At 42.6% G+C, this 16,167-nt stretch overlaps 1 protein-coding gene across 2 annotated transcripts in view; it reads right to left on the bottom strand.

The window, feature by feature from the left end:
* The window catches only part of CTNNA2 (catenin alpha 2), a 499,669-nt gene that overhangs the window by 368,259 nt on the left and 115,243 nt on the right, over window positions 1–16,167 (bottom strand). For both annotated transcript variants that reach the window (XM_087723953.1, XM_087723954.1), the window contains exon 4: window positions 9,917–10,083. In XM_087723953.1, coding sequence (XP_087580079.1) covers window positions 9,917–10,083 — 167 coding nt within the window. The remainder of the gene's footprint in view (window positions 1–9,916; window positions 10,084–16,167) is intronic.

The following is a 16,167-nucleotide window of genomic DNA, read 5'->3' as shown; positions in this document are numbered from 1 at the left end:
TTCTGGGCGGTATGCCCCGATACGGGCATAGCAGTGCCAGCTGGGAGCCACCATACCAGAACGGTGCTCTCCCTCGTTTCTATCTCTATTTGAGCTAATTGGGTCATTTGCACAAGCGCGTGCAGCGTACAGCACCTGGTGTCACCTCTGCTGAGCCGCTGGAGCGTCACAGGGCGGTGGGTGTGCATGCGTGTGCTCATGGTGGATGCCCACCCCCATCGCAGTGTACTGGTTGCGATGGGATCCAGAACCCACCACTGGGCAGGCCCACGTGTGATCACCACTATAGTTAGCCCAAACCAGTACAAACCGGCTGAGTACCACCTCTGAAGCTTCCTCAGCTATGCAATGGTTTCCTATCCATTTCTAGCGACAGAAACGACAACTGGAACGGCTCAAAATAAAGCACCCGCAGGAAAATAAAAACTATTATTAACCATTAATTTTTAGCACGTGTGTTTTTACTCCATTCGCTGCAAATATATTTCCTCCCTAAAAAAAGATGAAAATGACAGGCAGGCGAAACCCAACCTTCTTCAAGCTTCCATTTCAAAAGAAAAGCAATTCTGATATTATTGTTGTAAAAAAAAAAAGAAGAAGTAATGATTTGACTGTCACAACAAAATATATCTCGGGGCGGATTAGGCAAAAGCTGGCAATAATACAGCAATTAAAATGCCGATTGAAATCTGTTTGCAATCGGAGAGGGAAACATTGCTGTGCGTGGAAGGAACAGGGGCCCGCATCGTTTCGTAAAATAACGCAAATGCATTGCAATGAAAGTTGAAGATAAAATATTCTGGGAGTCCAGTGTCCTTGGTGACGTGTTTCTATAAGAAGATGGTATAAAACAACATTACTTTAGATTTTATTTTATTTAGAGATCCACAAACCCACAATAGAAAAGGAATAAAAGTTGAGTCCCCTTACTGAACCCCAAAATCTACACAGTGCTAGATTTGTTTAGAACTTAAAATAACTTTATCGTCACTTTGAATGTACACTAATCGGCATACATTAACGTATTTCGTTGCATGCAGCTCTCGAAGGGTCACCACCTCCAACAGACACTGCATAAACATGCCAAAATAAATAAATACAAAATGATGCATATACCCACATATATTATATGACACAGAGAAGCAACATTTAGTATTAGTATTTAGTATTTAGTTTAATATTGGGATGGAATCAACATGACTATAGTCCACAGGGGGCAGCTGAAGATCATGAAGAAGATCCTGTCAAACCTGTCCCTGTTGGGAAACCGAGTGCGTTCAGAGAAGCGTTGTGAGAGTTGTGTTGGAGAACACACAAACCAGCATACAGAGACACTGCAGTTTAAATAGGCTTTTACTTTTGTGGAAATAGAGGTATCAGAGTCCATCAAACAGTCCAAGTCATACACTGATAAGACAGTCAGTCAATCAATGTATTTCAGTTAAGGGATAATCCAAATAACATAGTCCAGTATCATACAATCAGTCCGGTACTCTAAATTTTCTAGCAGTTGCAAAACTTACAATAGCTCACGGCACTTTCTAACAGCCAGCTTCCAAAACACTCAGATCAGATCAGCCCAGCATCTAACAAACAGAGAGCTAACAGTCATTCTGGCTCCCTCTTATGGCCGATTGAGGAAAACAACAACCAATCACATTTTACAGTATGATTTGTGCGACACACAATACCCCCCGTGTAGGCGCGTGTGACCCATGTGTGTACCCCAACCCCTGCACAATCCCCCATGCTCCCTCACCCCCCCCCACATGCATGCACCCCGCCCCCCCTGCCCATTTTTGGCTTTCAGGTTGGTGCATGAAGCCTTCCGAACCCAAATAGGGGCACAGGGGGCCTATTCCCCACCATGCTCCGCTTTGGGCCTGGAAAGCCCCCTGTACCAACCTGTGCGAGGCCCCGAAATGCAATGCAAGCAGCCCCGCGCATGTGCTCTGCCCCCCCCCACACAAGCGGACACATGTCGCCCACATGCTTCCCACCCGCCATGCATGCACAGCAGAGACCCGAAGAGCAGCTGGCCAGCGGATGTGTGCGTGCATGCACAGTGGAGCTGGGCTGGGGTGATGGCTGGCATGCCCGCAGAGAGGGTCTGTGTGCCACCTGTGGCAGGTACGCCGTAGGATTGCCATCACGGATATATATGCATTAATTTAAGGTACCCTCAGCCTGAATCAACAGATAAAAATGTTTAATATTTTAAAACACCAGCATAGATCAATACTAATCCTCAGGAGATTCTCTCCACAGGACTCGGGATTTGCAATGGTTTTCTCGGGGAATATTGCTCCAATATTAACGGTCCGCATTTCTGTGTCAATATTGAACAAGATCATAAAAGCGTTTCAATATTTTTTCAGTTGGTACCAAGCCTTTAAGCATCATATTTCTTCAACAGAAACATGGAAGTGGTTTTTCTTTTTATTATTTGCATTTTAGCAGAATGCAAAACAGATTGAGTTGCACGAGTGTTAATTGAATTTGGAAAATATCTAAAACATGCTTGCAACTGGAAGAACTGGTGTAGTTAATAGTGAGCAAGTCGATATTTATTTTATTTTATTTTTTAGGATTTAACTTTAACCAGAAAAGTTCCTGGCTTGATCAACAAACGCCAATGAAAAAAATACTTTTCATCATCTCAAGCTGTTATAAGATTTTACAAGCAGTCTGCCTGTTTTAAGCGTTAAAGCTAATGCTAGAAAACTAACAGTGCTTGAAATTCACGGGGATTTACAGAATGTTTTAGAATCAATCCCCCCTCAGCTACCCCTGCAGCAATATTGAATCAACAGATCAAATAATTGTGAATTGCTGTTTGTAAGTAGTTTACAGATGAAACGATAATTCGGTTGGAGAACAATTCACGGTAGATTAAAAAAAAGAAGAATGGATTGGACTTGGAAATTAATTTTAATATAAAACCATCACAATAATCTGATCGTTAAAATGTGAGGTTTTGGTGAGTTTGTTTGCATCGTTTGTTTTTCTACATTTGAAGAAAAATTTGTTTTTCTCTATTGCAACTACGCAGTTTCACAGTACACCAGACTGAAGATTCTCATCAACAGGAGCTGGAGACATGAGAAAAGTTATCAGTTATTTGTTTAGGTACATACATTATGTCCTCCTGATGTTATAAATGAGTAAAATGCTTGTTAGGCTCATGAATGAATAAATTTTATCATTTCCCCTCAGGTAGCTTATGGTATCTTCTACAAACAAACATTCAAGCATTGTTGTGCCCAAATCGGCAGTAATGAGAACAGACTTCATATCTTTTCAGCAAAGGCTGTGAAGTTTGTTGTAAGTCAGTTTTAGTAAAATGGCAATTTTTTGTTAGCTTTTCTTAAGCCGAATCTTACAACATAGAATAATTGGGTTGATCGCCTTTGTGCAAAATTGGAAACAAAAAACTACCCCCTTTTTAGACGATATGGCAATTAGGACTCAAATCTGCTGAAGTGGACAGGATGACCATTTAGTTAAAAGAAAGAGAGGAGTCGGACTATTATAAAAATTTGGAGTAGACTGTACAAGTGGCTAGAGAATAGAAGCCAAAACAAGAAATAAAAGTTCTAAAAACTATTGATTATACTATGAAGATTATATATATGTGTGTGTGTGTGTGTGTGTGTGTGTGTGTGTGTGTGTGTGTAAAATTTGATTATATGCACTATACTATTACATTATAATATAATTATTACATTACCGTTAGAATTGTTAAAAAAAACTACGAGAAGGCAATAATTAAATAGCAAACTACAAAAGCAGAATATACATGCTGATTCGGGAAGCTGTAAAATTATATTATATGGTTATGTTGTTTGCGTTTTTAATCTGTTTTGTATTTGATTTTGTTTTTTCTCGTTTTTTTATTTCTTTTTGGTTTTTTTGCTTGTGTTTTTTAAACTTGAAAATGTTCAATAAAAACTATTTTTTTAAAAAAAAAAAGAATAATTGGGTTGTAAAGGACCTTGGAGGCCTTCTACTCCACCTCCCTGCTCAAGCAGGAGGCCCTGTGCCATTCTGGACAAGTGGATGCCCACCCGCCTCTTGAAATCCTCCAGTGATGGATGTCCCAAAGGTGCTTCCCCCCCCCCCCCCCCAAGAGGCAACTGGACTTTCTGGTTTTTCTTTGAAGACGTTTCGTTTCTCGTCCAAGAAGTTTCAGCTTCAGCTCTGAGCAATAGCTTTTTTGGCAGCTGCAGCACACTGCTGGATCGTATTTAAGTGGTGACCTACTGGATCCCTAGATCCTTCTCCCAGTTGCCACCGTTAAGGCTGGTCAAGGGATAGGAGCAACATACAAATCTGCATTGTTAGGTGTTTAAGAGCTGTGGTTGGGCAGTGCTTAGAATACAGTATTGCAGGCTTATTCTGCCGACAGCCAGCAGTTCGATTTTCAACCAGCTCAAGCCTTAACTCAGCCTTCCGAGGTCAGTAAAATGAGGACCCAGATTGTTGGGGGGCAATAGGCTGACTCTGTAAACCGCTTAGAGAGGGATGTAAAGCACTGTGAAGCAGCAGAGTTAGTCCTTGACTTATAACGACAATTGAGCCCAAAATTTATGTTGCTCGGTGCAACAAGCTTTGCCCCATTTTATGACTTTTCCGGCCACTGTTATTAAATGAATTATTCCAATTGTTAATTTAGTACCCCAGTTGCTAAGTGAATCTGGCTTCCTTATTGACTTTGCTTGTCAGAAGGTCGCAAAAGGGGATCACGTGATCCAGGGACACTGCGACCGTCATAACTATGAGCCAGTTGCCAAGAATCTGAATTTTGATCATGTGGCCATGGGGGGGGATGCCGCAACAGTCGTGTGAAAAATGGTCGTAAGCCACTTTTTTCTCAGTGCCATTGTAACTTTGAATAGTCATTAAAGGAAGTGTTGTAAGTTGAGGACTAACTGCACATAGGTCTAGGTGCTATTGTTGGGGGCCAAAGATTCTAGAAGCAACTATGGAACACATTGACTATGCCCTGAGGACAACTTGCCTCAAAATAGTGTGTACATGTTTGTTCTGGGGATAATTCAATCTCTCTTAGCCTCAGCAATATGTTAATGTAATTGATTGCATAAATGCTTTGCATACCACTGGGGAGTAGCCTTCACATATCATGGCCAATTACGTACTTCTTGTGGTAAAGCTGAGTTAGTCCATGGTGGCATAAAATCAGGAGTTTGGTAGCACCTTTTCCTCGTTAAAAGCTTATGCCTTATAATAGAATATGATCGTTGGAAAAGGTGCTGCCACATCCTGATTAATTACTAATTAACTGTAAGCTAAATAACATTTATTAGGGATGCAGTGGCTAAGACGCTGAGGGGTGGTGCTCATCTCCGTTTCAAAGCCGAAGAGCCAGCGCTGTCCGAAGACGTCTCCGTGGTCATGTGGCCGCCATGACTCAACGCCGAAGGAGCACGGGATGCCGTTCCCACCAAAGGTGGTCTCTATTTTCCTACTTGCATTTTTTTACCTGCTTTCGAACTGCTAGGTTGGCAGAAGCTGGGACAAGTCGCGGGAGCTCACTCCGTTACGTGGCGCTTAGGGATTCGAACCGCCGAACTGCCGACCTTTCTGATCGACAAGCTCAGCGTCTTAGCCACTGAGCCACCGCGTCCCATTTCATTCAACTCGTCGTACTCATTTATGAACATGATTTAGGCCACTTTGAGGAACGATGCCACATCGTGGTTTTTGAAACTTTTCAGGGAAAGAAATGTAGAGATAGCAGGAAGAAACCACCGCATTACGATTTATGTTCAGATCAAGTTAGCTTCTGTTTAAAAAGACCCTCAACGTCAACCGCGACTCGGTGGCACCAGGAAGACAAGCCAAAGGGACAATATGTCAACGCTTGTTCTATCCTCTGACCGGCACAGATCTCAGTATCCTACTAAATTGGTCAAACGCTTTCAACATGGACGTCAGAAGCAACATGAATTACATTTAGGGTCAGCCAACTTGCGATTAAACAATGCTGCTACATAATTGATTAAAGATTTCGCTGCAGTAGTCTGCGCTTTCGGGGCTGAAGGGGGCCGCATGGCTCCCCAGAGACCAGTGACTTTTAAAAGCCATTTTCTGCAAACCGGGCTCACCGTCTCATTCGGGGTAAGCAGGAAGCAGATGGTAAACAAGGGGAGTAGAAATGGAACGACAGAATTATCTGTTATCCTTGAAACACTAACAAGAACAAATAGGGAAAGAAAATGTCGGGGGGGGGCTCGCGGGGCCTCTGTGCGGCCTTGTTTTGGCCTCCACAGCCTCCCCAGCCTCCAATAAGCACTCTGCTGGCTAAAAACAGCCTGCGCAGAGGTCCCATGAGGCCCCTGCGTGGCCCATTTTTGGCCTCCCCGGCTCCAGAAGCATTCTGACGGCCAAAATGGGCCGCAGGGAGGCCGTGCAAGACCTCCATGCGGCGGGCAGAGTGCTTGTGGAGGTCTGGGAGGCTGAAAACAGGCCATGCAGCAGCCTCCAGGAGGACTGAAGAAAAGAGGGGATGTGATGAAGATAAACCAGCTTTTGAGATCCTTTGCTCAGGTAAAAAAGCACAATGCATCTCCCCCACTTAGCAACGGCCAACCGAAAACAACTCAGGGGGCAAATCAATTATTGCATGGATTCACCCCAAATTGCAAATTGCTTTGTTACAGATTTATTTATCCATTTGTTTATTGGCTCTCGCAGGCAAGGCCGCAGGACAAACCAAACACACAACTTTAGGCAATAAATCACTTTGCTGCTCTGTAATTCTTTGGGGGGCTTTTGTTTCGTCCCCTTCTTTGATGAATCATTAAGCAATCATGGTTCCCAGCTGTTACGGCATCAGGATGGGTTTCCTTTCTGACTGTGAATGAGTCTATGGCTTGCGTCTGCCACAAGGGGGCGATCAGGTACAACTCCCTATATTGCATGTCACAGAAACTTGTCCCCCCAAAAAGTCACGCTCGCTTTGATGAGCGCCTGCTGCACCACGAAGCTTGCCTTTCATTTTGATGTGCAGGTAGTCCTCGACTTACAACAGTTCATTTAGTGACCGTTGAAAGTTATAGTGGCACTGAAAAAGGGGGCTTAGGGCCATTTCTCACACATGACCTTTGTAAGCATCCCCACGCTCATGTGATCAAAATTCAGACGCTTGGCAACTGGTTCATACGTACGACAGTTGCATTGTCCCGGGGGTTATATGATCCCCTTTTGTGACCTCCTGACAAGCAAAGTCAGTGGAGAAGACCGATTCACTGTCCTCAGGCTTGCCCCACAGAAGCCTCTCCTATCTTATCCCCTTTTCTCCCTCAGGCTCCTCTCCAAACTCCCAGCCTGAAGGCCGGATGAGTCACACGCTGGCCACGCCCAAGTGGCAGTTGGAACAGAGTTGTTTTTGGGTGGGGAGGGGGAGTAGAACTTCTAACTCCTTAGCATCAGAGCATGTTAATAATAATATAAGAAATATTAACGATCTGATGGTCATTTTGAAAAATCCTTTCTTAGCGAGCACCTAGAAGCCAAGAGGAATACATGTGGCAAATTTCAAGTTTGTAGGGGTTCTGGAGATTTTGTGATGATGCATGAGTGGCATTTCGCTTTTATATATATAGATTTAACAACTGCAGTGATTCACTTAGCAGCCGTGGCGACTCAGCAAATGTCTCACTTAACAACATAAACTTGGGGCTCAATTGTGGTCGTAAGTCAAGGACAACCTGTACAGGTGAAGAACCAACATCTGGGAAGAACACAAGAAGAAACCCACAACGGGTATTTGAATACTGCAACCTGGAGATAAAATGGAACCATCATGAATACAGGTAGTCCTTGACTTACGACCACAATGGAACTCAAAATTTCTGTTGCTAAGTGAGACATTTGTTAAATGAGTTTTGCCCCACTTGACGACCTTTCTTGACACAGTCTTTAAGTGAATCACTGCAGCTGCTAACTAGTAATATGGGTGTTCAGTGAATCAGGCTTCCCCATTGACTTTCCTTGTCAGACGGTCACAAACAGGGACCACGTGACCGAAGGACACTGCAACAGTCATAACTATGAGTCAGTTGCCCGGTGTTTGAATTTTGATCACGTGACCGTGGGGATGCTGCCAGGGTCGTAAGTGTGGAAAAAAATGATTCTAAGTCACTTTTTTTCAGTGCTGTCCTTACTTTAAACGGTCACTAAATAAACTGCCATAAATTGAGATCTACTTGAAGAACAGGGGTGTCAAACTGGATTTCATTGGGGGCTGCAACAGGGTTGTGTTTGACCTTGGGGGGAGAGGGGGAGAGGTGTGGGCAGTTTGATGTCACTCGTGTTGGGGGCGCCTCCCGAGCTCTGTTTTCGCTGGTAGACGCACTGCGGGCTAGACCTCCCGGGCAGCCCCGCGGGCTGGATCTAAGCACCCCGCGGGGCGGATTGTTCTTGCTTCTTAAAAATTCAACTCACATGCAAAGCTTAACATGGGTAATCCATACATTTTCATTTGCAGATGCTGTTCGCACGATAAGCCATAGATTGTTTTTATACATATAACACACACACACACACACACACACACACACACACAAATCGCCCTCGGAGATTAAGAAGGATTCGGAAACAAAATATTAAACAGTGCTTTAGAACACTTAAAATAAAAGGTGCAGTTCTTTAAAAGTGTTGCATCTGTGTTTGAGTTTTCACAAAAGCTTCAAAAAGGACATAGCAGCTTTAAAAAGTTATAACTCTTGACCCCCTGTGCATTCTGAAGCAGCTCTTCCAAATTATTTGGGAGATACGCACAGCCTTAATACAAAACAAAAGCCTTTACTATGCTCACTGACTAGCACATTGTACAATTTCACATCAGAGGTTATAAACACAAAGAGAGACTCATAAAAAGGAAAGGAAAGTAAAAAAAAAATGGGTATATAAAAATAGAAAGATAAAACGGCGTTAAAATAACAGGAATAGAGAAGTTACAATGCTAACCAAGTAAGGGATAAAGATGCTAGTATCGGCAATAACTACAAATTTACAAATGCACTTATTGCAACACAAAACCAGAAACACTGAACCTATTAAAATGCTCGTTTGTTCGAATGCTCTTAAAATGCTGTACTAGAAATCAGGCATCTCTCAATAATTTTTTGTGGCAAACCATTGAGACGTTATAAAAAAAAAACAGTAAAAATCCAATAAAAGGCAACAGCCTCCATCGTGTGGTTATCAAGTGAGAGCTGCCTCTAAATGCCTTAAATTGCCTTCTTCCAAAACATTTGGCTAATACCTGTTGTAGCTAAGAGTCATGGGAAGTCTCCCCTCCAAACACAAATCAACCCTGGCCCTGCTCAGCATCCGAGTTCAAATTTACCCAGGTGATTCAAGGCATGTTCTGTGCATGAGTGAGATGTGGATTTTTCTTGATGTTCTATGCAGCGTCCCACGTAGTGTCAGAATATTCATGAATTGGAATGGGACATGGTAACCAGGTCAGCCAATGTATATAGTCATGGCAACTGGGTCAGCCAATGGGAACTATTTGGTGACTGAGAGCCATGCCAGACGGCGCGGAGCCTCTGTAGCTCTGAGTCTGTGCCTCTGTAGCTCTGAGTCTGTGCAAGAAGAGTACTAATCTAGTCTGCTCTCTGAATTGCAACTGGAAACCAGTCTCTCCTCTCTACCACGTTGGAAGAATCTGCTGTTGGTATTGTACATTTATTCACCTATTCTTATGCATATACAGAAGTTAATGAATCCTGATGAATCCGTTATTGGTGTGTGCTTTCTGGATTTGGTTTTTGCAACAAACTCAGACCCGTAGTACATCCATTCTCTTCTGCAAACCATCTGGATGCCCTCATAACATGAGATAACGTGACTCATTGAAGGGAGGGGGGGAGGGGGGTCTTACAATTTTCAGGTGAGATAAAAGCCTCATGACATCTGCCATGTCCGCCAGGATGAGCAAGCGAGTGACAGCGGAAAGCAGAGCTCGAGCAGCCCGGACCATCGTGCCCCGCTTGACGGAGGAACAAGGATCGTCAGCAAATTCCGAGGAAGCAATTCTCATGGTTTCACCTAGGAGATAGATAAAAAGAAGCAGATTAAAGCCAGGGGTTAGAAAGATTATCTTAACAAGCAGCCTGGAATTCCTCTTTCACAGCAAATTAGAGAGAGTGCTTTATTTCATAGCGTTATTAAATAAAATGGAAACTGAAACTTAGAATAGAATAGAATGAAATGGAATGGTATAGGAGTAGAGCAGAGTAGAATGGAATAGAACAGAATGGAATGGAATAGGAATAGAGTAGAATGGAATGGAATAGGAGTAGAGTAGAATAGAATAGAATAGGATGGGATGGGATGGGATGGAATGGAATAGAAGTAGAGTAGAATGGAATGGAATAGGAGTAGAGTAGAATAGAATGGAATTGAATAGGAGTAGAGTAGAGTAGAATAGAATAGAATGGAATGGAATAGGAGTAGAATAGAATAGAATAGAATGTAATAGGAGTAGAGTAGAATGGAATGGAATAGGAGTAGGATAGAATAGAATGGAATGGAATTGAATTGAATAGTAGAGTAGAATGGAATGGAATAGGAGTAGAATAGAATAGAATAGGAGTAGAGTAGAGTAGAATAGAATAGAATAGAATAGAATGGAATGGAATAGTAGAGTAGAATAGAATGGAATAGGAGTAGAGTAGAATGGAATTGAATAGGAGTAGAGTAGAATAGAATGGAATTGAATAGGAGTAGAATAGAATGGAATGGAATAGGAGTAGAGTAGAGTAGAGTAGAGTAGAATGGAATGGAATGGAATAGTAGAGTAGAATAGAATGGAATAGTAGTAGAGTAGAATGGAATTGAATTGAATAGGAGTAGAATAGAATGGAATGGAATGGAATTGAATAGGAGTAGAGTAGAGTAGAATAGAATAGAATGGAATGGAATAGGAGTAGAATAGAATAGAATAGAATGTAATAGGAGTAGAGTAGAATGGAATGGAATAGGAGTAGGATAGAATAGAATGGAATGGAATTGAATTGAATAGTAGAGTAGAATGGAATGGAATAGGAGTAGAATAGAATAGAATAGGAGTAGAGTAGAGTAGAATAGAATAGAATAGAATAGAATGGAATGGAATAGTAGAGTAGAATAGAATGGAATAGGAGTAGAGTAGAATGGAATTGAATAGGAGTAGAGTAGAATAGAATGGAATTGAATAGGAGTAGAATAGAATGGAATGGAATAGGAGTAGAGTAGAGTAGAGTAGAGTAGAATGGAATGGAATGGAATAGTAGAGTAGAATAGAATGGAATAGTAGTAGAGTAGAATGGAATTGAATTGAATAGGAGTAGAGTAGAGTAGAATAGAATAGAATGGAATGGAATAGGAGTAGAATAGAATAGAATAGAATGTAATAGGAGTAGAGTAGAATGGAATGGAATAGGAGTAGGATAGAATAGAATGGAATGGAATTGAATTGAATAGTAGAGTAGAATGGAATGGAATAGGAGTAGGATAGAATAGAATGGAATGGAATTGAATTGAATAGTAGAGTAGAATGGAATGGAATAGGAGTAGAATAGAATAGAATAGGAGTAGAGTAGAGTAGAATAGAATAGAATAGAATAGAATGGAATGGAATAGTAGAGTAGAATAGAATGGAATAGGAGTAGAGTAGAATGGAATTGAATAGGAGTAGAGTAGAATAGAATGGAATTGAATAGGAGTAGAATAGAATGGAATGGAATAGGAGTAGAGTAGAGTAGAGTAGAGTAGAATGGAATGGAATGGAATAGTAGAGTAGAATAGAATGGAATAGTAGTAGAGTAGAATGGAATTGAATTGAATAGGAGTAGAATAGAATGGAATGGAATGGAATTGAATAGGAGTAGAGTAGAGTAGAGTAGAGTAGAGTAGAGTAGAGTAGAGTAGAGTAGAGTAGAGTAGAGTAGAGTAGAGTAGAGTAGAGTAGAGTAGAATGGAATGGAACGGAGTGGAGCAGAGAAGAGCAGAGTAAAATAGAATAAAGTTGGAAGGGACCTTGGAGGTCTCCTGGTCCAACCCTCTTCTCAGGGAGGAAGCCGTCTACCATGTCAGACAAATTCATCTTAAAAACTTCCAGTGTTGGAGCATGCACAGCTTCTGGAGGCAAGTCTTTCCACTGATTAATTGTTCTGACTGTCAGGAAATTTCTCCTTAGTTCTAGGTTGCTTCTCTCCTTGATTCATTTTCATCCATCGCTTGTACAAATGGGCTTTACAAATCGTAAGAACATTGCTACCGCTGAGGTTTCAAGTTATGGGGATATTAAAAGCAGCCTCTAAGGATGTTCTAAATTCATAGGAAGGATCAATGATTAAATGCATTTCCCCCCCATGCCCTAAGGAGAAGCTTCGAAGAACATGAGATGCATTTTCTAAATTTTGCTCTTGCCAATTTCAGAGAGGTTAAAACTCTATGCAAATTTGGGGAAATGCAAACTAGTTTTTGGGATATACAATGGCAGTTGAAACTCAGAAGAACCACCAGGGGAAAAAAAACTCCTTCCCTTTCTAAAAAGGTAACGGTAAGGTTCCCTTCGCACATATGTGCTAGCCGTTCCCGACTCTAGGGGGCGGTGCTCATCTCCGTTTCAAAGCCGAAGAGCCAGCGCTCTCTGAGGACGTCTCCGTGGTCATGTGGCCAGCATGACTAAACAGGGAAGGTGCATGAAGTGCTGTTACCTTCCCACCAAAGGTGGTGCCTATTTTTTCTACTTGCATTTTTACATGATTTTGAACTGTTAGGTTGGCAGAAGCTGGGACAAATAACGGGAGCTCACCCTGTTGCATGGTGCTAGGGATTCGAACCGCCGAACCGCCAACCTTTCTGATAGACAAGCTCAGCGTCTTAGCCACTGAGCCACCACGTCCCTTTAAATACTATTTAAACACCTCTAAAATACTAGAGATGGAGTCAAAATTGCACGATCGTACATTGCACGATTTATGAATTATACTTTTGTCCAGTCAACCTAAACTTAGCATTTGCCAGCTGAAAAGTCATACCGCCCTGCTGGCTCCAATTCAGTTTGCAATCATCTTCTACTGTATTGCAAATAAAAAATAAAAAAAATAAATTAAAATTGTAATGTTCTCTAGTCTAAATAGAAGATTTCAAAAGCAAAAGATTTCCCCTCTGCCAAAGAAATACTGTAGAAAATTTCAAACTATTGACCCTTTTGGGACCTTCAAGGAAAATCATTAACCTATATGTTTCAAAGGAGTTTGCCAGCTTATCACGCTAAATCTCTTTTCTGTGTGGCAGTCTTTGAATGCTATGGTTCCCTCTGTGTTGCTCTTCCTATACTCGGTCTGCCTGTTCCTCCTCACACCTGTTTTATGTGCTTAGCAGCTGCTTAACAACATCATGGCAATATGACCCAGCCAATGGCTGAGGCATGGAAGCAGGGATCACACCTAGAAAGCAGCCAATCAACAGGGGAGCAAAAATCACGACCTATAAAAAAAAGGCTGCTTTGTTGAGGTCCGATCTTTGGATAGAATGGAAGCTGATTTTGTAAAGGGAAGGTGGAGGTTCGAAAAGAGACGTGCCAACCTACTTCTTCTTGCTGCAGCCTCCAAAGAGGAGTAGAACAGGTGCTTTTTTGCAAATGGGCAGAAGGGACATGGTGAATAAAAGGCGTTATTAGGATCTGAGCAGTGGGACGGTGTCAGGGCGGCATGGGGTTCACATCCGTAACACAAAGCGAGAAACTTCAGATCCGTGCCTCTGCGGAATAAAAGATGCGTTTGTCAGGCATGCAGTTATATCCCTTTTAGGATCTTTGGCCTGCCACTCTCTCTCTTATTTCATTATGCTGTTTCATTAGTGTAGTAGTTGGGAGTGGGGAATAGAAAGGAGTAGAATTGTGGAATGTGTTGTTGTCATTCTTTTCTAGAAGCCCAAGGTCATCTTTTGTCTCCGCACCTCGGCACCTGACCGGAACCAGCTGTGTGGAGATACCTGCGTGGAAGGAGGAGATTGGACCATGTGATGGATTTGTGGGTGTGGGGACAAGATCATGAACTTTCAACTGGATGGGAATCCGATGTAACATCCAGAATTGGGATTCACGGTTGTGCTAAGATGTGTGATTTATTAAATTGGAACTTTAAGGATCATTTTGCCTTGGACTCTGATTTAATTCTACATGATACTTGGAACGCTGACAGCGTTATTGCAACAGCCCTTGTTTGGAGATGAAGGATGTCACAGGCAGGGGTGGACTTCAAAAGTTCCAGCAACAGGTTTTCTGCTCGCTGCCCCGTTGCTGGGTGGGCATGGACTAGTCGGCCTCCTGCACCACAGCAGGGGGGAAGTTGCCCTCCCCAGAGTCCACAGACTTTTTTCCAGCCTCCGGGAGGGCAAAAACTGCTTTCCCCGGGCTTCGGAGGTCGTAACCGTCCCATTTTTGGACTTCTGGAATTTCCAGTAGGCCCATTTTTTGCCCTCCCAGAACCTCTGCATGGGCCCTGCACGTATTTCCCAAAGGGTGGCATTTGGGGGTTCACCGAACCAGTCAGAATCCTAGCTAGAGGTTCGCCTGATCCTAACCCTAACCCGTGCGAACCCCCAGCAGTCCACCTCTGTTCACGGGTTTTAAAAGAAATCCAACTCACACCGTAATGTGAGCGGGCTCCCATTTGCAAACCGGTAGCGAAGGTCAGTGAATCCACCCCTGGAGTCAAGGGTCTTTCTTTCCTAGGAGTCCATGTTGAGGCAGGTATGATCCACAGGCTTCCTCTAATTCTGAAGGTTGAGGCTATTGAAATCAGAGCATGCTACCATTGGTGAGGAGGACAAAAAATAAAATTAAAAAAAACCTTTACTACTTTCTTCTCTTATTTAAGCCTGCAGTGGATAAAATCCATGTTGTTCTTTTCCTGGCTCTTGTTCTACTCATTCATTCTCAGCAGAACTATTGACTGCCAGTGTCGTAATTATAAGATATTGTAGCAAGGATTGGTAGCTTTCACCCTCCTAAATTTCTGGATCTTGGTTCCTAACAACAAAGGACTATGGGAGGTCCAGCCCTGAACCTCTGGAAGACACACGATCCACTTTTGTTCCAAGGAAGCAGACAGGAGACTAGGAGATGTTATGGGACCACCTGGAAATTCAATCGGTGTCCCTTTGGCTGTCCTCAAGGTCATTCAGGAGATGAGTCAGGTTGAGAAGAAGGACTCATGTTTTGTACCGTGTTTCCCCGAAAATAAAATTGGGTCTTATATTAAATTTTGCTCCAAAAGATGCATTAGGGCTTATTATCTGGTTAGGTCTTATTTTCAGGGAAATACAGCACTAGATGCATCCATCTGGCTGACAATCTTAACTGGGCTTATTTTGGGGGAGTAGGGCTTATATTACGAGCATCCTGAAAAATCATGCCATGACTTATTTTCTGGTTAGGTCTTATTTTTGGGGGGGAACAAGGTACTTCTTGCCTGGACAACCTCAATCAGCTGACAACTGGAGAACATTTTGAGGAGTGGATTTTCAAGGTCCTTCCTAGACGTCACATTGTATATTTTTCTGAGTTAAATGACTTGCTGCTTAGCATTCCTAATCTTGTCCCATGGATGTGTTCAGCCCATGCTTTTCTCTAAAGGGCAACTGTCTGCAATCAACGGAGGATTCTGACTTTTCCCATTTGTGTGAAGATATTTATATACTATGTGAAAAGACCATGGATAAAGATTCATCTCCATGGAAATTGCTTATATGGAGTCCCTGCGAATTTTACTCCGCTAGTCACTGCTGACTACAAGGGGCATCGCTCATCTCCGTCTCAAGGCTATTGAGCCAGCACTCAAATGTCCAAAGACTTTTATGCGATCCTGTGACCAGCATGACCTCACAGAGAACTGTTACCTTCCCACCAAAGTGGTAGCTATTTATCTACTTGCATTTACATGCTTTCGAACTGCTAGGTTGGCAGGAGCTGAGGCGAGGACAGGAGCTCACCCTTTTCCGTAGTACCCGGGTCTCAAACCTTGGCTTCTGGGTTTCCAGCGGATAAGTTCAACCTCTTAATCATTGAGCCACCATTCTTCCTCCAGCCCCCCACCCCAAAAATCCTCAAAACCAAATCAATGTTCTGGTTTCTCTAGA

The sequence above is a fragment of the Thamnophis sirtalis genome, unplaced genomic scaffold (assembly GCF_051295495.1).
Source record: "Thamnophis sirtalis isolate CommonGarterSnake01/CBP01778 unplaced genomic scaffold, rThaSir2_p1.2 scaffold_10, whole genome shotgun sequence".
Classification (NCBI taxonomy): Eukaryota; Metazoa; Chordata; class Lepidosauria; order Squamata; family Natricidae; genus Thamnophis; species Thamnophis sirtalis.
This window is presented reverse-complemented; position numbering and strand designations above follow the sequence as displayed.